Source organism: Halichoeres trimaculatus, unplaced genomic scaffold (assembly GCF_033239565.1).
Source record: "Halichoeres trimaculatus isolate MK-OKI-2021-1 unplaced genomic scaffold, fHalTri1.1 fHalTri1_scaffold_12, whole genome shotgun sequence".
Classification (NCBI taxonomy): domain Eukaryota; kingdom Metazoa; phylum Chordata; class Actinopteri; order Labriformes; family Labridae; genus Halichoeres; species Halichoeres trimaculatus.
Genome location: NW_027437190.1, coordinates 26,242,260 through 26,267,167, shown reverse-complemented (window position 1 = coordinate 26,267,167; position 24,908 = coordinate 26,242,260). Strand labels below are relative to the sequence as shown.

The 24,908-nt window shown below is 40.1% G+C and overlaps 2 protein-coding genes across 3 annotated transcripts in view; one reads left to right on the top strand and one right to left on the bottom strand.

The window, feature by feature from the left end:
- Positions 1-371: 371 nt before the first annotated feature.
- Positions 372-2,854, bottom strand: utp11 (UTP11 small subunit processome component). Its single transcript, XM_074683772.1, has 8 exons — positions 2,631-2,854; positions 2,404-2,465; positions 2,187-2,289; positions 1,966-2,085; positions 1,264-1,357; positions 1,007-1,137; positions 745-855; positions 372-638 (listed from the first exon to the last, which is right to left on the bottom strand). Exons 1-8 carry the CDS (start codon positions 2,688-2,690, stop codon positions 555-557), a joined length of 765 nt encoding a protein of 254 aa, XP_074539873.1. The 5' UTR covers positions 2,691-2,854; the 3' UTR covers positions 372-554.
- A 5,217-nt stretch (positions 2,855-8,071) lies between these two features.
- The window catches only part of fhl3a (four and a half LIM domains 3a), a 31,403-nt gene continuing 14,566 nt past the window's right edge, over positions 8,072-24,908 (top strand). The window contains exon 1 of one of the 2 annotated variants that reach the window (XM_074683400.1): positions 8,072-8,287. Coding sequence is in view for 1 of the 2 variants with exons in the window: in XM_074683399.1 (XP_074539500.1) it covers positions 20,232-20,277 (46 nt within the window). In the remaining variant the exon portion in view is untranslated. Of the gene's footprint in view, positions 8,288-20,137; positions 20,278-24,908 lie in introns of those variants that run through there. The other variant, XM_074683399.1, reaches the window with a different exon arrangement.

The window sequence follows — 24,908 nt, the reverse complement described above, 5'->3', positions numbered from 1 at the left end:
TTGGATCCTCAAATCACAATCATCTAGAGAACTGTTATCGCAACTCAAAACAGAAATATGAAAAACATCACAAATGGGATTATACTTTGAAATTTAGGGTCATATGATTGACTTCCACTTTCCTTTGTGCATGTTACAGCTGCTTAAACCCCCAAAATATTTCTCTGTTAAAAAGACCAACAATGCCATCTGGTGGCAAGGAGAAGTACAATCACAAGACCTGAAAATCAGCCTGGAGGCTCTTTATTTTCTCTCCAGGTATCCTCAGATCTCTGAGGTAATGACCATAAGGAACAGGAATTTTGGATGAACTACTGTCGCAAAACGTGTAAAAATTACAGAATATATAAGTAAATAATCACATAAATGTGTGTTTTTTTCTGATATTTATTTGAAAGAAACTAAGATTCTTATATGTACAAAACCACAATATCCAAACAGTATTTGAGGGAAAGATGTTTAACTTATGTCTATGGTCACAACCTACATTTAATTTCTTTCACTGGTTTTTCTTTGCAAAGTTGACACTTTTTCTTAGGATTGTCGGTTTCCTTTTAGCGTTTCCTCTTGGTCTGAAACTTGTAGATAGCTGCTGCATTTGTTGTTTCCCTCTTTACTTTCACTTTATGTGTCTTATCCTGATGGGAAGAGAAAAAAAGATCTTAGTGTTAGACAGTTCACAAACAACTCAAATGAAGCTCAGGATGCTGGTTAGAAAGAAGGTCCTCTCTTTAATGTCGTTACCTGTAGGTCTTTACGGGTCTGAATCTTCTGGCTGATAACAAACAACTGCTTTTCTCTGTCTATCCTCTGAGAGAGGACCTTATACTGGCGCTTCCTCTGCTCGGCCAACTTCTGCAGTTTAAGAGAAAAAACTAAAAATCATCAGTGGATTGGAACACTGTAATTCAACCTTTGAGACACTAAAAAATGTATACAGAATTTATTTAGAGCCATCAGTCAATATACATTTCCCCACAAAACAGCATTTACGACAAACACTGACCTTCACTGTGCCAAGATCTGCCGCTGCCTGGATGACCTTAGTCTCCAGAGTTTGCAGTGTCGGTCTGTTGTACACTCTGTCCAGCAGCTCAGGAGCGGTGTTTAGGTGTTTTGCCAGGTTAAATGTTGCCACTAATGAGACAAAGGGAAACCAAGGGTAAAATTTCTCAGCTTCCCCAAAAACAACTGGGAAATACCAAAATGCAAATGTCTGGTGTTACTAGTTAACAATAAAATGAGCTATTCTTTCATAATTACCTTCTTTCTTTGTATCAACAAAAAATGTATGCTTGTTCTTCTGTTTGCGATCTGCATCCAGAAGATGAAGCTCTCCTTTCAGCCTCTCAATTTTCTGAAAACAAACATCAAACACATAGCGGATGGCAGGGGAAAAACAGACTTAATAAGAGTTTCAACTCTGGGAGATTTGGTAATGCAATTGCTTCAGTAACAACTTCAGTCTCTGTTTTCTCAGATAAAATGCTAAGACAAAGAAAAACCCGACAAGAACTGAACTCTGAGCTTTAGCGTTTTGTGCTTTTAACAAGGTAAATAACTTAATATTAAAAATGGTGGATAATCCTCACACAGGTTCAGCTTAAAGCTATTTTGTTAAACCCATTCCAACAAACTGAATATTTTCTTTGTCGTACATATTATGTCTAATTATTAGTGTTGTGACAATATTTAATCTGAATACATTGTCGGGTACCAAACCAAAGTAATATAGAACTATTGAGTCATTCAATGCATATCAACATAAGAGACAATATATAGTTATGTGTCATCAAGTGGAGAACTTCTTTCATTTTTATCACTCAGGCTTACATTACGGAAAACTCCATGTCACAAACAACCCTGGGATTTTTTTTTAACTAATTGAGTTACTGCCTTTAAATTTTTACTTCCCAACTACTTAACTAAAAACATTTAGCATTAACCATTACAGAGAGTGCTTACCTTAGCTTCTGCAACCCTTTTTGTCTCCACATATTTGATATCTTGTGTCCTCATCACTTTTTTTTGCTCCTCTGTCATCTCCGGCTCCCCCGCCTCTTGTTTAATAGTATGCACCCCATCCTGTCAACATAATGAATAAATTCACACAAATTCACTCATAGTTAAATTAGATTCTTGTAACAAAATGCTTGAACCTTTGCTTTGAGTGAAACTCATCTTACCTCCAGTTGGATGTTGACCATTTTGAAATAAAACTCATCTGGATTCTTTTCCAAAGCTTTCTTTCGCAGAGCAGAAAGAGTGTTTTGCTTCTTGTGGTAGTCACTATAGAGGCAAAACAAAAGGGTATAAAATAAAAGAGATGTCTTAACATATCGACAACGCTGCAACGCTTTGATTCTCATGAGTGAAAGCACTAAACATGTATTTCAAACTCACTCTGCTCGAAGTTTGTAGTCTTTCTTCTTCTCCAACAGTCCCAGTGTTTTCCTAAAACCAGGCTGGTTGAACAAAATAAAACAACTGGGTTAAACATTTTCGTAACACAGTATTACCGTGAAGGCCTGCGTTGGTGATCATTTCCTTTCAGTGTCGTTAAGTATGGATGCTATCAAGGGTTAAGATAAGTGTTAGCTTACAAGCTAACAAAACAGTGAAATACTCACCTGAGATCTTTCATGGTGGTTCCTCTGTTGGGATTTCAGTGCTTTCCTGAACGAAGACATTGTTTAAAGCGTCCTTGAGCTTAGTCCAGTGAACGATTTAAGTTTAAACGGGTATATTAGACCTTTTTTCCACTCATGTACACACTCTGCTGCTTCAGGGCTTGTGCTGCTTCCCTGATAGCTGGACACGTGGGTTCCTGTCTCTTTAAGTGTAAATCGCTTCGGCAGATTCGTCACTCAACCCCGCCGAAACCTCAAATAAACGGCTTATGAGCCTTGTGGAAAAAAAAAAATAAAAACAATAAAAAAATACACCATTACAAATTCAATGTAGTGAAATGAAGCAAACGATGACTTGGTCACGTGTAAACTATACTACACCATACTGTATGCGTTGTAAGAGCGCATAGTAAACGTTGGAGGGTGCTGTTGTACACTTTTAAACTTGGGGAACAAAAACCTGCAGAACATCACTTATGTATAACTGTTAAAGCTGTCTCGACAGCAAAGGTATTAACTTTAGAGCTGTACCTGTAAGATTGTGAATGTTTTGTATGAACTGAAGTGGTTTTTGATACCTCTTTAAATTCACAGACACATTTTATTTGCCCAAGTCATGAGTTAACAAACCTCAACAGTGTAATGATGTAAAACGTGTCCTACGTGTATCATCTGATATAGATGAATCTCACGTTTTGTGCTACACTTTTATATTTCCTGTCATAATTCCGCCAGTAACAACCAATCAAAAAATCCAAAAGAATTCTGACTTAATTACTTAATAACTGATTAACTCTTTTTTTCCCTCCAAACTTTATTTTCCTCAACTTTTTTTTTTATCCCCAAACAGAAACGAGCTATGGTACATTACAGTGAAATATGCTGCTACATATGATACATACGTTTTTTTTTTGTTTGTTTTTTGTTTTTTTTACAGACTGTACTCAGTCTCCATGCATGAGGTTTTCAATCCATTGCCTCTCTAATTGTTTTTCACCAAAGTTAGGGATCTGACTTTTGGGGAACTATGTAAATAAGCAATAAATGACTAAGTGAGTAGAAAATAACAACCTTTCAGTCTTGTGACCCAATGCCATATCAGTTTGAAGCCCTGTAATTTTTCAAATGGCAAAAAGCACAAACATAACTGTGGGTATTTGGAGCATTTTGATATTAGTGAAAGGAAATGACTTAATTGTATTTATCCAAACAGTTGGTAACTGTAATTAGTATCAGGCTACATGAGAAAAAGTTTGGCAAAGAATCATCATAGAACAAGTGAGGGGAAACACAGAACTACTGATCTAATATGTTTTGGCTGCTCTAAAAATAACCCAAACTGTATTGGCCATTTTAATGAAGGCTTGCACTTTTCAAAGCACATAATCAGCAATAATTGATAAAAAAGTTAATGTTTTTCAAATATAGCAAGCTCCCGTTGAGGTTTTATATCCCTATTCAGATTCATATCCAGACAATAGAGCTTAAATGTATCTTTAGACCTACACACTCAAACAGGTAATAAACTTATTTTAATTCAAACACTAAATTGTTTGGCTCTCACATCTCACTTCAGGCTATTAAGAGTAGGCATACACATAAAGACTCTGTAAGCTTCTTTTCAGTCCATTTTAAGAGGAAATAAGTGCTGCAGGACCCAAAAAGATGTGCAGGTCATAGCTCCACTCAGGGGAAAAAGAATATTCACTTCCTGACATGATATTCTGGGTTAAGGGTAGACAAAGACAAAGCCACAACAGGCACCAGAGCCTTAATCTCACCCAGATCCTCAACTCTCTGTGCATGCGAGAAGAAGCCAGTAGTATAGAGAGTGATACTCCATTTAACAGGAATTTTCCCCCCATAGCAGCTCACTGTCCTCCCCACCGACCGCGAGGAATTTGTTTTATATGTGTGAGATTTGTCCGGTATGTAGAATGTTTTGCGGGTGATTAGACCAATGAATGGGATCAGTGTTTCCACATTATGTCACCGACTTGTTTATCAGTCTGATAGCTACTGACCCCAATTCCTGTGAAGTTTCAGCCCAAGGCCCCGACAGATTCATTCACCCACTAACGTGTTTAACTAAGCAGATACAGAGAGCAGCCTAGATTTACAGGTTTAAACGCCTGCTTTCAAACTTAGGAGTATTTATCGATACAAGTGAAGTGCCTGGTGAGCCACAGCAGGGGTAAATACTACTTGGGGCCTGCGTCAAGCTGATTCAAGAGCAGGGTGACAAGAGGTTGTGGGTTTGTTCAGGGTCAGTGATGGAGGAATGCCCAAGTGGGGCAGATGCGGATCCATTCGGTTTTCTAATATGACCCTGTAAAAATAACACCGCTGACATACTGTAAGATGGCTGCATTGAGGCTGAGCTCAGGACTTTGGTATGTCTCCTCTGACCATGGTTGGTCCTCATCTGCTGCAAGACGCCAGGCTAACCCAGGAAAAAAAAAGCAAGATCCTGTAGTTCCTCCTGTTTGGCCATTTAGTTTTGCCAAATAAATCAGGCTGATGAGGAAGTCAGCTTTTCAAACATGTTGATAAACAAGTACAGTTACCAAATGACCACCATGTGAATACTTAGTTCGCTTTTCTGCTTCTGAAGAAGTAGAAGAAAAAGGAAAGGGAAAAAAAAGAAGAAGTAGCTTCTTTTTTTCTTTCTATTTTAACTGCTATTGTGCTTTTTTTTTTTTTTTTACCTTCACTGCAGCCCTTGTTGCTGATGTTGTTTTGTAACTTGGTTTTAAAAGTGACTGTCACCACATTGATTTAGAATTATTATCTAGCTCCAGTCAAATAACATATTTGTAAATGTAACTCACATGATCCCATATTTGCACTTTTGATGCAACAAAGCTTATAGATATGGAAAGCACTTTGTGCTAGGTTTCTAAGGTATGAAAAGTGCTCTATGAATAAAGTTTGATTTGATTTGTTTTTTCAGTTACAAAGTAATGAACCTGAATGCTCCTTTCACTGCTCAGAACTAGACATATCCAGCCTCACCTCCAACTGTTTCTCTCTGCTTTACAATCCCCAAACAATACAGTAAGTGCTCTCCTAGGTGGGATTCTCACTTAAGTCTCTAACCGCGGACCCTTGTAAAGGAAAAATTGTCTGCAATTAAGTGCCGGTGCGGCTGCTTATTTTCCCTGCTAGAGTCTTGAAGTGTATACTGTAGCATGACCTGTTTTATACTCCAGACAATAAAGGTGAAGTGGAGAGAAGTGGAGAGAAGTGGATGGCTTTCAGATGAGAGAATAAATTTCAAGTGCTTTGTAAAAAAATGAGTTTGGCACAAGCATTATCACAAGTTTGTCATTAGACTCAGCTTGTGATACCTTGTCTCTGAGTTATCCGTGTGCTTATTTTTGACGACACTGTAAATCCGTTTTTAGAGTTATTATGATCATCAAAATAGTCTAAAAGTGTGTTTTATAACAGGAGCATGCAGGGTTATCCATGGCTTGTCGGGTGTATTGGTTGCCCAAATTGTTCAAAAGTCTGAGTGTGTGGGTGTGTGCGCACAAGTGTGTGTAGTTTTTCTTCATTTGTCTGTATATTTTTAGCCCTGTGATGGGCCGGTGACCTGTCCAGGGTGTATCCTGCCTCACACCCATTGACATCTAAGTTAGGCTACAGCCCCTGTGACCCAAAATATGAAAAAGTGGTTCACACAATGGATGGATATAACAGTTTATTGCTCTTTTGCACATGATGTGATTCAATTTAGAGTTTTTTCAAGTTTTTCTTGAAAAAAAAAAAGAAATTCACAGAAGAGATTAAGGTTAATCTTTAGTAATTCATTTAATTTACTTGTATAGGAACAACAGTTATCTGATGCACTATGATCACTGTTTGTGTGTTGTGTAAAATTATCTTAAGTTGAAATTTGGTAAGCTTTCCACAAGATACTTTTTTTTCCAGCTTCCAGTGGTACACTGTTTTCATTCTGCTCATTCTTAACTTGTCCAACTCAGTTAACCCCTGCTAACCAAAGTTGTTAAAACTTGCAGACGTTTTATTGAGAAAGGTAAAACTTCTATCAAGATATTATATAAAGAAAGAGGGAGAGAGTCATCAGACCATTTCAGCCACGGTGAATTGACAGACATCCGTCCTCTAATTTGTTGCACAGAGTCTGACAGGACCACGCCTCACAGTGTAAAATTAGAATTCATAATTAGGGGGTTGTAGGGGCACACAGGGGTCAGATCAGTTTGGATGTCACTCTTTGAGTTTTCACAGGATTATCAAAGATAAGAGTCCAATTGGCCAAAATAGCACAATGGTAGTATGGTATTAGTTGCTAATTCAAAAACTGGCAACTTTTTTTTTGCATATTTATACATAGATAAATGATAAACAACCTTTGTTTGAGGGTTTTAGTGCAACATTAACAATGAGCTAAAAAACCACTGTGTAAAGTTCATGGTGAGCACCTTAAATCCTTAATGTTACGGGAAACCGCAAAACAATCCTATCTGTCATGAAATGCGTTGCTTATGCCAACATGTTTTCAAAGAGTGGGCACCTACTGATTATCAGCAATGACTCAAACAATCAGATGTAACACTCCTTAAAGGGGCAACCAGCTGCATCCAGGATGAACGATCACTCCCACATGTTGAGTCATGACAAAGTGAAACATCATGGAGAAAGGACCCACTGTGAGAAAAATAAGGAAGTAAAATTTCAACAAGCTTCTTTACCCTGTTTGGTAAAGTAAGAGAGCATAAAGAGTCATTTAAGGGCACATTTATATTATTAATCAAAACAAGACTTATAAAGAAGACTGAATCCAGACAAATAAAATTAATCACACATTGAAAACAAAAATATTTCTGTCTGTTCTTTGTTTTTCCTAAAATGTGTAGCAAGTATGAAACAGCTTTAGGCTCACAGACCTTTAACTTAGCTAAAGAATACTTTCTTAGCAAGAGTTCAATATAAATAGACTCTGAGCATGCATATTATTGTCCTTCACTTTAAATTAATTGCTCCTTAATCTAAAGATAAGCTGACTCAAAATCAGAAGTGCTTGAAGAAGTGAAATGTAGCTCTCTCTAAAAAAAAGTTTTGGCCAATATAACTTAAAATGGCAAATAGTTAAGAATGGTTGATGTTGGTTGGATTTATTAGTAAGCTTAACAAATATCCAATTAGTTAGAAAAGATGCCAAATTATAGCACTTAGATTCTTTTATAGATATCTGTGGACAAGCAGACCCTGCTAATACATCACTATCAATAAGGACTTCATTAAATTAAAAAAGACTACACAAAACGACCCCAGGGACATAGGGCCCTGCCGAGTGCTTCCATCACTCCCTCCACTGCATGGACTCTGGACTCGTTTGAAGTCGCTGGAAAAGAGGGAGGGAAAAAGCTTTTTTAAGGGGGCGGGATCTTGTGACTCACTAGCAACTTCCTCAGTAGTAGGACAAATGTAGCCGGCAAGCTGCATCATTCTCCGCGGCAGAGATTTGACTACTGTCAGAAGAAACACAGAAAGTTTTACAGCTGAAGGGCGACGCGCGCGAGCCGCCGGAGTAGCTAGCAGCAAACTGATCCCAGTCCTGATCTGAGCGCGCGACAGGGAGGCGGTGTGCTACTGAAGGTGCCCCCAGACTTCAGACAATACTCCTGGTAGGAATTCCCTTTTTTTTTCTTTTCCAGAAAAAAAGTCGAGCTTGAGTTTGTTAAGTTTCAAGTGTTTGTCTTTTTGACCTCAGTGGTCTTGAAAAACAATGAAGATGTTTTTACAGTCAGTAACAGTCAGTAACACAGAGAAAGTATTAAATTTAATGTCACTAACAAGTGTATCCCACTTAATATGACTGTGATTTCATACAAGAATGAATGACATAATGAACCAAAAATGTTGTTAAGCTTTGAACTTTAAAATAACAAGCAAAAGGCAACTTGTTTACATCTTAAATGAATGAAAATAACCTTGTACAAAGTTGCCAAAATCAACTTAGCATTAGTTGTATAGATATTCATGTGTTTTGTATAAACAAAGGAATAATTTCTTCCTCCAATGAAGTTTGGAGTGTTTTTGTGTTTATGTTAAGTGAGTGCAATAATTACAGCATGCATGGGCTTGACATTATGACAAGCCTTGATACTTCACACCTTAGTCAAACACTGCCTGGGGTGAAGCCTGACTAAAAAATAGAACCATTTCCTGTGTCAGTTGAGGAGAGTCTGGACTCTTTTTTTGGCCTAACAGAGTGTTTTTCCTGCTCTTTGTTTGTGCTATTTTTCTTTCCCTCTGTCACTTTAATCACAGTCTCACACCTGCACTTACTTCCCTTGTTTTATAATACACAATTACACACACACACAAGTAGAGCATGAAAAAAACCCAAACATCAATTCAGCAGTGAAGGAGCACTCTGCATTGGATTGCGTGACCCACTGAACTGTGCACAGTAAGGATTAAGGAACAACTGTTGTGTCACAGAAGCTCCCAGCTGAGCGGTGCGTGAAGGCCTCAGAGAGTGAAGTCCCTCAGGCTAAACTTGACTCTTCTCTTGCTGCAGGAAGTGGGCAGCATGTGTGCCTGTGGGTCTGGGAAGGGTGTGTCTGTGCAGCAGCTTCAAGGTTTGTTTTGGGCAGACATCATCACACTATGGTAGTAGTTGTAGTAGTAGAGTCATCTTCATGACGTTTGCTGTCCCACCTGTTGCGTCATTAAGGTGCAGTGAGGACAGGGGCTTGGCAGAAAAATTCTTTCAACATACTTATCATTTTCCTGAAGAAGTTAAAAATTTAAGTTATTTTTCAAAAAAATTTCATTTAAAAACAGTGGAAATTGACTGTTTGGTTTATTTGTTCCCATCTGTGATGTTAACTAAACTGATATGACCCAAAAGAGAAGAATGTAAAAGCTCGAGAGTGGTTTTTAGGATTTTAGCTTTAGGGTTTTTTAGCATATGATTATACTTGTACCAACAAAGCTCTGAGAATCAAAAAACTTTGACTTTGAGCCAAACTTATTTCATTCCAACATTCAGAAGCTCATTGAGGTTTTAAATGTTCAGACATGAACTATCTCCACATGGGGGCAACGAAAATCAGATGTTGATGTAACAAGGACATATCAGTAAACCTGTCAACAAACTCTTACTTTTTACATGTGTAATACACAGAAACCCTATCATTTTCACTCATTTCTGTCTTGTGCTAGTGATATCTGGCTATCTAAATGCTTCTCTTGCTTCTATGTTCAACTGCAGGCATATAATGTAGATTCATCATTGCTACTTTGCTGAATTTATTTGTCCACTAATGCTCAAAACAAGACCAACAATGTCAGGGAAATGGAAGAAAAAGACAATTATAGCACCTTTAAACCAAAACAGTAAGCTAAGAGATGCTAAAATGCTTTGTGATCTGTACAATGGTCAATAGTTCTGTATGGATCAGTTTTTCAGTTAAAAACTCTTTTGTAAGAATCATCCATTGGTTGATAAGGATATTGACCAGTGATGGCTTTTAAAGCTGATTTGCACAGCTTTGACTGAGACAGAAAGACCTGTACAACATTTTTTTGTGATAATTACAACTGTGCATTTTTCAGTGCATTCTTGAAATGAACATTCCCATTGGAAAAACTTTGTCACACCTCTCTTTTCTGTTTGCTAATGCAGAAATCACACCTTGCAGGAATTCAGTTGTCACGCTGTGCTCTCACCACTGACAGGTTGTTTTTACAAAACTATTTGTCAAAGTAACGTGCAGGGATAATCCTCTCCCAGCTAACAGCCGGTCATCCTGTCTTATTTAGCATCTGGGAAGTTTGCCTTAACAAAACCCACGGGCTGTGTAATGTATTTGTTTGCTTTCTTCCTCTTCCTCTCTGCCTCTCTGTTTCATTTACCATGGTCACATTCTTCAGAGGTCTCAGTGTTTTCCAAAGGTTTTCCCTGCATGGTGGTTGGACCCTGGCCAGCTCTGAGATGCAGTAGAACTGCAACTAAGCGACTCGGACTGGTTGTGGCTGGTTTTATGAGTTGGCATCGTTTGAATTCAGGCCAACCATAATGATGGAGAATTGGCGGTCAAGTGCTCGCAGGTGGTTAGGGGGCAAAATTTAGACTTGACATTCTGCAGCTGCCTGTCTGTCCATGGTGTTTGGAAGGACAGTGGACATAGTTCACATTGTTCATATTTTTTCACATTAAGTCATCAAGTTTTTATAGGAAATTTCATACTATCTGGTCATCTAACTTGAGATTTAATAATTTATGTACCTGATGGTGTTAAATAGATTATTTTGACTTCAAAAATTGGAACATTCCAGTGCTTCTCTTAGCGTGCATACCTCAATTCTACCTCATCTTCATGTGATTCCAACCATAATTAAACAATGCAACCAGATCCAGCTTTTAGCTGTTCAGGCTGATTAAAACAACATCACATCTGTGCTACATGTGAGACCATAAAAGGAAAATTCTGCTTTGGTGTTAACAGAACCTTTCTGGCACGGATCTGTGAAGAATTTTTGTGATCTGTATCAGTGAAAACTTGTGGAATCATGCGCCTTTGGTATTATATGTTCTCATTAATCAGATTTCCCTTTGAGTTTTTGACACAGAATCTTTTCCTGTTAGCCAGCCGCCTCTTCAATAGTCTGTGTGGGCACGTGGCTGGCAGCCGTAGTGTGTCTGGACTCCCTGAAAGGGGGGAAATGACCTCAGGTTTCCTGTGTGGGGATGGCCAGGTGCTGTGGTGTTATTGTGAGGAGTGCAAGGCTTCCTCCATGGATGCTTTGTTGGTAAACGTCTGAAACTTGATCCTTGAGACAGGGCCCCTGTGGGAGGCAATATACCCCCACTACCACCACCACCACCACTACTTTTGCACACACAATCTAGTCATCTTGCCTCTCTCCTTTTTGTCTCGTCTTTCTCTCCCTCCATGCCACATTGCTCACTCCATGTGGAAGTTTATGCTCAGGGAACATAAACTTTATGTAGGCAGCTAAGCAGTGTAAAAAGTAAGTGACTCTGTGCTAATGGGGCAATTACATTCTTCAAGGGATACAATTACAGACCTATACCTAGCACTTACCTGCTACTCTCAAAGGAAGGGCTGTTTTCAAAGGAAATACCCAATTGTAAGCACAGAACTGGAGATGCCTCAAAACTACCCGCTTACTAGTTCAACACAAACTAATTACATGTTATGAAAGAATAAGACTTGGCTCACTCTGCCTTTCACTACACTGTTTCACCTCATACGTCTGTTTTATTTATTAGCTTCAGATTACTGATACCCCTTGGCCTTATTAGTGTTTCCTCTACACTGTCTCACATAAAACAGATGTTGTTTGGGTGTAATAATCCAGTCCATTCACCTTTGCATCATCACAATCTGTCATATTCTGAACTACTGCTGAAGGAAGTGTGTGATTCAGATGTGACTGTTACCCTGCACCCCTGCCTAGAGGGACGAGGGCAGGGTCATGCTCCAACAGAAGTGTATGGCATGTACAAATTCACAGGATCCAGTGAGAGGAATAATATAATGCAAAAAGTGTGGCGGTTACCTTCATCATGTACCTAACATGCCTTGCTTTGCCCTTGGGAACAGGATCCTTGATAAACCTGTCTGTGTTTCCTTGGAACTCACGTACCTCTGCTGTGGGTGGAAAGAGACTTTGCCAAAAGTGTGCTCATCCATTCAGAATTGCCCAATGTGTTGGCATGAAGATGTTATCCTGGGAAAACAGAACATATCTTCACAGGGATTAAGTGTATCAAAATCCATAAAAACACATCTGTGTACTTTTTTTTTGTTAAATGGTCGTATCAAGCAGCATGAAGTAGAGAAGCAGATATAAAGTCAGCAGACAAACTGCTGTGGCATTTATACAACTGGTTTTGTGATGTGCCCTTTTAATACCTACAACTTATGGTTATGTTGTGCTGTGGCTAATGGATAAATCATAGGATAACCTATGGTTAATGGAGGCACTTGAGGGGAAGAATCTCAATTTAGGAGGTTCTCCAATACACAGAGTAATAACAGTTTGTTGTCCCTTGGTGGATCTTTGCTTACAGCGAGATGCCAAAGCAAAAGGCAAAGACTTTCACTTCGTACTTAAATTCCATGTTTTCAAATCTGGGACAAGAAACTGGTACATTAACATTTCGTTACCATAGCTTCTGTCAAAGTTGGTTCTGTTGAAATTGCTGTATGTTGGTCATAGACTCCTTAATGACTTACAAAGTCATTGACTCAACTAACGCTAACAAGTTGGACTACTCCCCTCAGGAGCCTTAGGGACTTTTTTAAGTAGTAAGTATTTTCATTGAGTCTCAAAAGTTGCAGGGGTTGACTCTCGAAAAGGTCTGGGAAGTATTCTTGGAGGTACAGGTACTTTGAGAGTGTGCATTGTATTCCTGGGCCTCACTTATTGGTTGATTGTTTGTAGCTTTCAGACGCTCTGTAAAGCAAGCTCAGTAAGTTTACATGCATGCAGCGGTCTGACTGCGGTCATAGCTCCATTGTAAAGTCACAGCGGGGATCTTGTCTTGTCTGCATATACATGCAGACGAGAATATTTTTAACTCAACTGTTTTTAGTGTGCACTCCATTTCAATTAGCAGCACTGTGTCCTATTTGATATGCAGAAGCTGGGTGCATATAGAATTGGTTTCAGTCACTCAAGAGGAAACAATTTGACGTGAATGGCCAGTGTGACTGCAGCCTTACATACTATGTATGTTAATTAGATTACATGCTGTTTTTTAGTTGTATTGGAGTGTCCTCTTCCAGGTGAAATTTGCTCACACTGAAAGCTGACAGATACCAAGACCTGCCAAGTCCTGCTGAATACAACTGCAGTCCGATAGCAATCATATTATGAACAAGTGTTAATTGAGCTATGCTCAGTCCATTCTCTTTAAATGCATCTTAATAGTCAGATCACCTGCTGACTAAGCTCTTAGTCCGATCTCTTGAGCTGCATGTAAACATACTGAGTGATTTATCGATGCATTGAAATGTATATATTTTTTTAAATTAATGAATGATTCAAACAACCCTGGAATCAACTATTTACATTGTACTGAAATCCCACTTCTTTGGGGGTACACTGGGTACCACTAAAATGGCAGCATTGGCAGGGAGTAACGCAAAGTCAGCCCCTACAGCATTAAAAGCTGATTTTTAGATGGATTGTGATGCAAAATAGTTAAAGAATGAATCAGTAGGAGTCATGTCTGGTGTGAACTCTCGGAGGCTGTATTTAAATACTACAACAATAAGTCAAACCTACACAAACATTTCAGCTGACATTGGCTGAGGTTTTACAGCCTGTAGCTAAAGCTAAAGCAGCTGGCCACAAATAGTTGGATTTGATTCAGTATTGAAGCGTATTAATCAATACTGAATTGAATGAAATTGTGACCCAAAGAATTGAAATGTGTACACTCTGCCCTTGTTTTTAGACCTCTCAAATTTGTTGCCTTACCATGCCTTAATGCGGACAAAGCTTGTGAGTACACATGGCTTTCCATTACACCCCAGCAAAAGTATGTATTTCAAAGAAGAAAATTGTGCATGTGATTTACCAAGAAAAGAGCTGTACATGTAACTCCCATACCCTTTGTTAAACAGATGTGACTTTTCACACATAAGTATATAACTCTGAAGGGTCCTTCTGAACAAGTAGGAAATGCTTACACTAACAAGCTGAAGGAATCTGTTGGTCACTTTAAATCAGCTACTGGGACTAAGAGTGTCTGGTACATCAGGCAGAAATGCAGCTGAAGGGAGACAGAAAACATTTTGAGGAGACATTGGCGGATAAAATGCACCTAAGGGCTGGGGTCAGTCAAACTCTAACTACTGAGTTGAGGATTGTCCCCTCTCTGTATGGTGCACATGCTAAACTTGCATACCACGGGGGTTTCATTTTCTGAAAGGGACACGTTATTACCCTTCCTGTTGGGTCTTCTTGCACATTGGCTTAACTGGGTAATAATTTGAGAGCATGTGGCATACAGTTCTTAACCACTCGGTGATACACAGCAGGCCTCAAACAAGGCAACTATGCCTCAGGCCGAAAATGACACCTTTCATAACACTGTAAACCCAGAGAGAGTGAGCCGTTAACAAAGTACTCCCCCACAACAGCATGCATGCAGGACCCTGTTCCCATAACAGATGTCTTGGAGGGATAATTTTGCCTTGGCACTATGCACACATGTTGTTTGTTCCACTGTACCACTCCTGTATCCCCACACTCACCCCCTGCCGCTGTGGCAATTGTGTCTTTATATGGCCAGTAACTTCAGTTTGCCGCAGTGCCAAATGCATTAGTGTTGATTGCTTCTCAAACGCTTTATAGGGTTGGCTCCCACATCTGCAAAGAATGAACCCAGACTGTGACATCACTGGCAAAGGAAGTGCAGTCATGAGAATGTGGGTGTTAATGGCAAGGTGTCTGCCTTCAGAATGTGCACATTGTTATTCAAGTGTGCACCATGACCGTCTTGAATCAGAAGGACCCGACTTGTTCTGAAAGCTGCTACATGTTCAGATTAGCTGTGTGTTATCTTGTCACTGATAGATACAGACTGTTTATTTGGGGTGCAACTGTGAGCGAGAGCATTCCCCTCACTGAAAGTAAACACTGCTAAAACGCCTGTTCTGCATGATGAAACTAGCAAGCGATCAAGAATGTGCCTCCTTACACAAGAGGTCTTGCACCATCACTGTCTCATCATTGTCTTTTCTCTAAGTGTGTTTTTCCCCTGCTAGTATTTACAGGCAAAGGCACACACACACACTTTATCTCACCCTCTAACTTCCAACTCCATGGTTCTGTTGGAGAGACAACAGTGTCTACAGACAGAGACAGGCTGAGACAAGCCTTACTTGCTACACACACGGAGGTGTGGATTCATGTCAATCAGACAGAACAGAGAGGGCACTTGGCACAGCTTGGGCAAACTTTGGTACTAACTTGTAAACCCTATAAAGTTGCATGGAGCACAAAGAGACAGCAGCCCGACTGCTCCTCAGCCTCCTGCATTCTCTTGATTTCATTGACTGGCCTGTGTATTGGGCTTTGGAGGAACCATAAATGGCAGAAAGTGTCCTTGGTGTGGCTATAAAAGGATGCCAGCTCCTAGTAGTGAAGGTGATTTATAAAGGAACTAAGGAGGGATTTCTTACCTTCTTCAGTTGAAGGGATGAGATGGAGAGGGGAGTGTCCCGTGTACACTACTAGGGCCTGCAGGCATGTCTGTCAACTGGGTGTCACGGAATAGCGTAATCAGAAGACATATGCAAGTTTAGCAGCAACTATTTACCCTTATCACAACAAATGTACACAAGAGAAAGAACATGTTGTGACTCCCCCAGAGAACCCAGCGTCAGCGCTTGTTCATCTTATGCAATTAAGTTCCAGAGAGAGGTGCTGTGAAGTAATTAAAGTGAATCACTGCTTTGTTTGACAGTGTTTTCACAACCAGAAGATCTTACTGAGCTCAGGATTTGAACATTACTCAGTCCAAGGGAAGGTTAGTGCATTTGCTCTCAAGGATTTACAGACTTCCAGTATGGAGCAAACTTCAATTCAATATTTTCTGGTTTTACTTTTTTGACATCTCCCTTGTTTCTGCATCTTTGTGCATGAAGAAAAAATAAGTTGTTAAACTCACAGGTAAATTATAGCCTTAACCTAACTCTGAACTTTTTGATGGAAATGTAGAATCACTCATTGTGCAGTTCAAACCTTTTATCATGTGGAACATCACTACAAAAACAACAGGCCCTTTGGACTTCATAAAGTCTTTTGACAGGTGAAGATTTCACTTCTTAAAGCTACAGATAGCATTGTGTACTCTAGCTTTTCTGAGCATTAAGTGTCCCTGTATTTGTCCCTGTAGTAATTCCTCGAAATGAAGCTGTCACTGAGATGTTTGAGGAATTATGTGACAGATACCAACCCTACAAGAAGTGACAGCTGTAGTGTATATGTCTTGGGCGTCCAGCCAAACCACCTACAGGGATGGTGCCTGACCACATTAGCAGCAACGTAGTGCAAATGTAACATATCCCTGCCAGTATTCTGCGTATAAGCGATATATGTAAGTGGACATAAACCGTTACATGCTGACCCAACAAGAGTGAAAGCAGGTTGAGCAGGAGGCAAACAGCTCAGACATCAAGGTACAGTCAATATATGGGCTGGACTGGACTCATTGAGCATCATGTTTCACCTTAATGAGGCAAATGTGCCAGAATCCTGCATCAAATCAGCTGGATATTAATTGAACAACATCTTTTGACATGTATTAACATTACAAATGACTGATGAATGAATGACAGGTTTTGTGTCATTCCTTTCCTTTAATAGATTTACCACTTGTTTTTTAAAAGAGAATTTGTATGTGAATGATTCTGCTCCTTTAGTAAAGGACTATTCAGTGAATCCTCGACAACCAAATCCCCTGAACCAAACCACTTCTTGCTAATTGGGTCGTTTTCCCACCTTACTTAACTCAAGACGTCTCTTCCTCCTTGTATAAATTCTTGCAAGAGTCTGGCAAACATCACAGAGTTGTTTTCCTCTTTATTTTTCCTAAAGTCCACCATACGTTTGCAATTCTGCCAGTGCTTTAATGGGCTTAAACATCCAGCTTCAAACCAAACCACATTCAGTGTTGGCAATGGAAATTAGATCAATGGGTAAAATGGGGGCCAGACGGTGAGCAAAGCACAGCGAAGAGCTGATGACACAAGCACCGTGACTTCACTGTGAAAGTATTCAACCCCCCTTCAGAAACCCCCATCCCTCATCTTATTGCACGCTTTCACAAGGATGGTGAGTGGAAACTGTTTAAGGTTTAATGACTGCTGAAGAAAAAAACAGAAGACAAAGTGTCTTATAATATGAAGGGTCATGCATAGTGATGGACATACCATGTGATGCATGGGTTGATCTGTCAGAGGGAGTAATACAGTGCCTTAGCAGCAGCATTGTGTGCAAATTGCAACCATTAAGCTTTTACCATTCATCTACCAGAGCCACTGGACTCTGCCTCTGCAGTAATCAAAGCAGGGCAATATATCCTGTGAATTTACATGATCCACGATGCACATTTACAGGTCGCTTGATCAATGAAGAGACTGTGGGGATGTGATGAGAACCTCGTGCCTTTGGAAAGCTTCTCACTTTGTTTGTGCCTGTTTTGTGTCCCAGCATCCATGAAACGCCAAGAATAGATCTTTTATAGGAACGAGAAGCAGGATAAACACAGAGTAAGGTCAAAGTGAGCCTGAGTCTTGGTTAATAGATTGAAAAAGATGGACAGGTCTGCTTAGGAAGCAACATAATTCAAGCGCACTATCAGTGTTTACCAAAGCACCTGTTTTCACGTCGTCCCTCCATTTAACAACTGCAGTTGGGATTTTGCATTTTATCACTGATAATGAAGTAGGCGGGGAAGATGAATGGTGTTTTGCATGGCTGCATGATAAAGAGATCCCAGTGTCTGACAGTGGGAGATAAGGACCTGACGGATTGCAGGTCTGTTCTGGCAAAGTCGAGCAACTAGGTATAGGATTTCTGAACTTGCAGACTCAATGAACCCAAGATAAATCCATTAAGATCTATTGTGTTTTAAAGAGAGTACTGCTTTGTGATACTGATGCTAAGATGAGTCCAATGCTGACATCTACCACAGCCACTCCATTGCTTACCTACAATATGATTGATATTTACTTGACCTGTGTGTTGCCATTCGCACACCATCCAATAAGACTATTCTCGTATTTCTGGCTCCAAGCACACATGAAGAGTATGAAATGGTAACACAAGGATGCAGGATCTGCAGGAAAGCAAGATAAAAAAGGGGTAGGTGGGTGAACAACTCAGGGACATGGAGAGTGGAGGCAGTCCTGGGATGCATGGCAGCATGATTTATAGACACCTTTGAAGTGAGCTCATTCCAGCCACACGCCCTGCCTGCTGCATTTTAGAGCAGGGACATTCTCCTGGTGGTGCGGTGAGGGGGAGAAATTACCTTTGGGTCACTAACCTCCACTAGTGCACCACTGGCTTATGCACTTCCTGATTATGTGGCACTTCATCAGTGTGTGTTTTGGTTTCCAACAAGCAAAACGTCGGCTGCACAGGCACCTAATGGACACATGACTCACTTCTCAGGAACCTACTAGGAGGTCAGAAAGCAAACAGGGAGAGTGACAAAGAAGAGAAGAAGGTGGTCTCTGTCTGGAATTACAAAAATTGGGTCAAGAGAGACATTCTCTTCTAGACTCCAACTCCTTTTCTCTTTTCGCTGCAGTGTGCAGAATTATCAGGGGGAATTTATAGTATCTCCAGTACAGTCTGAATGGAAAATCATCCCTTGCAGTTTAAAGCCTCGACAGTAGTCTCACCAATGATGACATCATTGTTTGAGTAAGAAAAGCTTCCATCATCAAAAAATGGCAACTGTGCAGAAGTCAGTCCCAGAATGGCAGTTAGAAATTGATCCCTGAAATATGTGTCCAAGGTTTTTTCACTTTGTTTAAACTTTTACAACATTGCATATAGTGTTTACATCAGCTGTAGATAACCTCAGGAATTTTGATACAAGAGTTAAAGCCTCTTCACTGTGTGCATGTCTGTTCGACGTAGAGATGTGACTTTGCACACGTCTGCAGGTGTGTCTGCCTCTCTGCAACTTCTACCCTCTACAGGACTCTGATCTGTCTGTGTGTTTAGACATAGTAAGCCTGTTTTTCATTGTGACCATGTGTTTGGAAGAAGTATGTGACTGTCTTTCTGAAAAGTCCCAGAGACAACTCTGTTCGGGGCAACAGGAAGAGCCACAGTGAGTCTGTGAACTCTGTCTTGGACCCCTCATTGTTACCAACTCCTCTGTGGTGAAAGGGGTTATTGCCCGATAGGAAGTGGAACTGCATTTGATTCTCACAGCGCAAACCACAGTAAAGGATGAAGACATTATGCTTTTACGACAGGAAAATGGTGCAGAGGGATGTTTCAGAGGTCAAGCCTCATTATCACATCTATTTTGGGTTGCTGGTTTTATGCTTCGGGATTTTACTATGCAGCGGGTTAAAAAACACATGTTATAGTATGCATTTATCTACATGCACTGGTGATTTTTCAAATTTATTTTAAGTAACTTTGACCAGATTTTCTATAAGTGCTAAAAAGGCTCCTCTGGAAAAAGCCTTGAAGAAAAGCTAAAGTCTCCTTGAGTGATCTAAAATTAGGATGTTGGAATATGACACGTTTTTTATGGCACAACATACTCATTTTCACATCACCTCAGCATCCCTAATAAAACGGTTGGTTGTACCCTCAGTCATCGGCGCACAAGACAAAACGAGAGCTAAACATCACTGCCAGGAGGTTTATGGTCCAGGAGAATGAGGGCACTGTTTACACGTTGCTAAGGCGATGATGTGCCTGAGAAGGGAAAAAATGGCTGCATCTACTGGAAATGACTTCTTAGATTTTCATCCCGGACTCTTCGCATTTGGCAGCAACGCTTTCAATTTTCTGAGGCGACGTAATGCTTGTTTTTTTCTTCATATGAACCCATCTTCCCAGGGTCACAGAGTCGGACAAGGAGGGAGAGGTGAGTATTTTGGTGTTCTGCAGTTGTGGGAGATAATCCCTGCAGCTGTTGCCAAGAATGTAGATTACATTTGCTGCTTATAAAGTATAATACACATGAAAGCCTTGTGCATCCAATGATTTGAAGCATCCACTTGCTTAGAACAACAGAACAACTGTTGAATATTCATGTCTGGGGATGTTGGGATGTATGCTTGAAAAAATGCCCTTCTTGTCTGGGCATTAACCTCAGGGTCAGGTGCCATCACTGCAGCCACGAGTTGCAAGTCTGAATGAGTTATATATAATTGCTAGCAGTTGTGGGTGTGTGCTGCACACTTGTGTGTGTGGCATGCTTAGATTGCTGAGTGTGCGGCCAGTGAAACCTTAACCCTGCTCCTTTATGTCCTGCTTCATTGGGCTGACTCAGCAGCATTAGCAGACCACCTGGAAATGACCGGTCTGCTGGAGCCAATTTCTATCTTTTGGTTCACACTTAGCCTTGGCGTTCAGTCATTATTGGTCGCTGTTAGCCATGAAGCTTTTAGCAGCTGTGGTCTGCATATATCAAGGCTGTAAAAAGATCCCAAACAGTTATCCAAAGTTAAACATTGAAGACATAAAGACGTAGAAGAAAGACAGGAACTAGGCCATGACTGATCATATCTTATCAGAAGCATGGACAAAAAAGTCATAGCATCCTTTATGTCCTCTATGATCTGATTTCATGCTCTGGACTCCTTTGCACCAGCTCAAAGGTGCATGCTTAAATCCATATTAGGAGCTGTGTAAATCAAAGGAGGCCCTAAATCTCTTAGCTCCGGTAGTTTCAAAAGGTTTGTTTTATTTATAAGAGCACTACCGAGGTAATTTTCCATTGTGGTGACTTGGAAGACATTTGCTTTGTCTGCCTGGCCTGTTGCAAAGGCACAAAGAAACCAGCAGATGTTGATTTACTATGTTCCCGCTGAAGTTATTGCATCAGAAAGGCTCTTTCTGTTCCCCCTCTGGAGGTTGGTCTTATGAAAACAACTTCCTCTCCAGGGGCTCGCAAACCAGTTACTGAATCAGCCAGCTTGCAAGTCAAAGTGCCCTGCCTTCACTATGTATGCTTCTCATTTTGCTCTGATTGACCAGGATGTTGTAAAATGTAGTTTGGAATTAAGTGTGATGACAATCAAAAGTGTAAAGCCTTTTGTTACTCAAAATAAATAACTTTCAGGAAGCATAGTCCCAAAATAGCTCATTGTTCTGTTTAGAACATTTCCCAGAGCATTTGAAAGGTCACATTTTGATATCCATATTATTCATTCAGACACAACAATAGCATGAGCATGCTAGCACAGTCAGTCTTTATGTTTGCTTGAGTCAGGAACAGAGGAGGAGACAGAACAGCTTTCCTCTAAAATTGCTAATTTCACCTTTTACTAAATGTTAAGGGAAAAAATGACTTGTTCTACTGTTTGTTATTAGCAGTTAGCTTTCAAATACGTTAGCTGATGATACTTCACAGTGCTAAATGATGACTTTTTTGTGTCAGTCATTTCCATGGTCTTACTAAACCAATCCATTTCCAATACTCCAAACAGACAACTCTGGAATGACACTTAACACCCGCAGTGTAAAACAATATAATGTCAATGCTATGTGTAATAAGCTGCAATTTTCTTCAATTTTGTTTAGGTTGCTTGAATGGTGGTATGATTTTGATAACAAATGTGCAAACATAAAGGGCCTGTGTCCTCCCATGCTATTTTTTGCATGTGCAGTGCCCATGGCTTCAATTTTAGAATGCTTCTAACTGGCGCTTTCTGTTGCAAACTAATAAGACTTGTCCTGTGGCATTTCTGGATTCTTTCAAAGTAACCGCCAAGTCTTGTTTCAAAATGTTATCTATGCTTCATATTTGGTGGAATTTTATCAAAGAGATATAAAAGCAAGTATTAAAATTGTCTTAGCCCCAGGGATGAGTATCTTTCACATTTAAAACAATATGGTATCGATGCCCTTTACCTGGCGGCATCGGTACTGGACAGTACCAATTTTTCCGTTCTTTTGTGTGTGTTTATGTGGTAATAAATATTGATTTGATTAATAATAAAATCCCCAAATTTTTTAATTTAACACATTTATTTCTCAATATGTAATGTATACTTGCAATGCTGTGTTCATGTCCAGCATAGAAAATCACCTACTCCCTCACAGTCACAAGGATGTGTTTAGGTACTGAGACATAGTACCGTTTGGTTTTATGTACCAAGTACTACAGACAGAATCCAGTCAAAACCTATATAAGTACCTAATTAAGTACCCATCCCTATCTAGCTGTAGATACTACGTATGGAAATAGTATCTTTGATAAAACAAAGCTTCTTCTTGCTTTTGGTTGGTTGGTGATAATAGATGTGACATTGATCAGCATGGCTGTGTTCCAACACTATTTTCAACTCTGAGTGCATTTGAAAATTGTAGATATTGGAAGTGTTTCTGCCATTGAGTTGCCTCACTCTGAAGAGGTGAACGTCATTGGTTTTGTATAAAAAAATAGATGCTGTGAGTGGACACAGGCCCTTACACCCCCAATGTCAGAAAAGTGGACAAAACTTTAATTAGAATATTTTTAATAAAGAGAGAAAATAACTAACTGTTTAAATGATGGGACCCAAAACTAGCAGCATTTGGCATTTATCTAGATTTCCAACAAGATGTAGGTCCACAGCCCCCAGCAAAAACAAAGCAGGTGTCAACACTAAGAGGGATCTCCACTACACAGTGAGGGATTCAGATTTCAAAGGGATGCTCTATCGCTTGGATCACAGAGTGGAGCATGACAGGGAGGATGTGAGAAAATTTTAGGACAGTGACTGAGATAACCATTTTTGGGCACAGATCAGCCTTGGGAAACTTTGTAGTAAAGGGGTTCCAGGATTAATGTCCATGTTTGTTCAAAGAGAAATAATATACTCTTCATCTTCTACGGCTGTACCAAGACCTTAGGTCAACCCCACTCGACTTATTTATTCTGCAACCAGGAGCCAGAGGAAAGAGACTGAGTGAGATCTCAGAAAATAACTGTTACAGTGAGAGCTGTAAGCTCCCTTTCAAGTTTGTTCTCTCCTTTTTTGAGTGGTAACAGCTTTTAATCTTTATGCCAAATTATTATTTATCACACATTGTCTCTTACTCTATTATTTCTGCATTCCTCACCTTCCACTCTTCTAAACAAATGGTTTACCACCTCAAAGTGTTTCCAAATCTTGGCTCGCAAACAGCCAAGATTTCTTCTCTCACTTGCTTTCTCTTTTCTCACTGTAGCTCTATTTTTCCCTCTGCCATCCAAACATTTACCGGCAAATACCAGCACAGAGAGAAAGAGAGAAAAAAAAATACCTTACTGCATTCTGCAAGCAGTGACTCTCCAAAAAAGCTCCACTGGCACACAGGAGTTGACTGCATAGTTTCCCCGATGCAAACCAGATGTGAAGCACTAATGTATGGCAGCATTTTTTTTCCTTCAAAGGAAGACAAATGTAGGCCAAAAATGTAGTCTTTTGGCTGTGCGCACACAGAGATACAAAAATAAATTCATTCCTGAGCTCCAAGCTTTCAGGCCTCATGGTGGTTGAGACAGTGCTGTATGATTTACAATAATTGCGATGTTATTGTTTGGTGTTGGAACATTGAGATTCGGACTGCTTTATGGAAGGTGACAGATTAGATGCAACATATGCAATTTCAGCTGCACTATTCTCAAGAAAGTGTCTTCCATATGCATTTAGAGCCCTTCACTTGCACGTCCTCAAGTCTCATCCTGCCAAGTGCCTGTCAGATTATGACAAATTTGTGTTTTAAGTATAACTAAACATGCGTCAGCGCAGGCTTGTGCTGTACTTTGGTTTATCTTTGTATTTAACTACCATATCAAATCCCTTTAATAAATGAGTCTAGGGGTTTGACAGTGCGGTGTTTTCATGCCAGCTGCTATTCACTTGTAGCGCTTACGCTAATACTGCAGCATGTACCACACAACAGGAGCAAGGCTAATATTAAAAGACATCAAGCCACATCCCTGCACTCACATTGTCATTAAAAGTTGCCAAGAAAGGACAAATTACAAAGGCTGCGGTGACATTTTCTGCTGCAGGTAGTCATTTCCATCCTTTATGTTTATGATGCTGGCTTTCATTTGAGCCCTCTGTCGCCTCCCACTCCACACCAGGCGGTGTTTAAACGCTCAGGGACAATAACAGGTTTGCGTTCTAGTGTCTGGTCTTGTAGCCTGTACTCTGTCGTAAAGTCTGACCCAAGCTCCCACAGAGGAGCGGTCTCAGGTGCCCCCTCACCAGCCCCCCACCCTTGATCCTCTCCGCTCTGCTGCAGCTTGTTCATTGATGTTGTTCAAAGAAACTCAGTAAATTGAAACTCCTCTCAGTTGCTTCCTGCTTATGCTCTCATTCAGTGTCCTGAGTCTGTGGGTGGCCCAGGCTCTCCTTTGGTACAAGAGTGAGAGATTACAAAAATGGCAAGACTCATAGAAAAGCTGCTTCTTCTTTTCCAGCAGCACCTTATCATTTAAACTGGAGAGCACAGATTGCTCTAGGTTTTACATGTCATGATGATGCTTTACTAAACTGCTGTTGCAATCCATTTGCA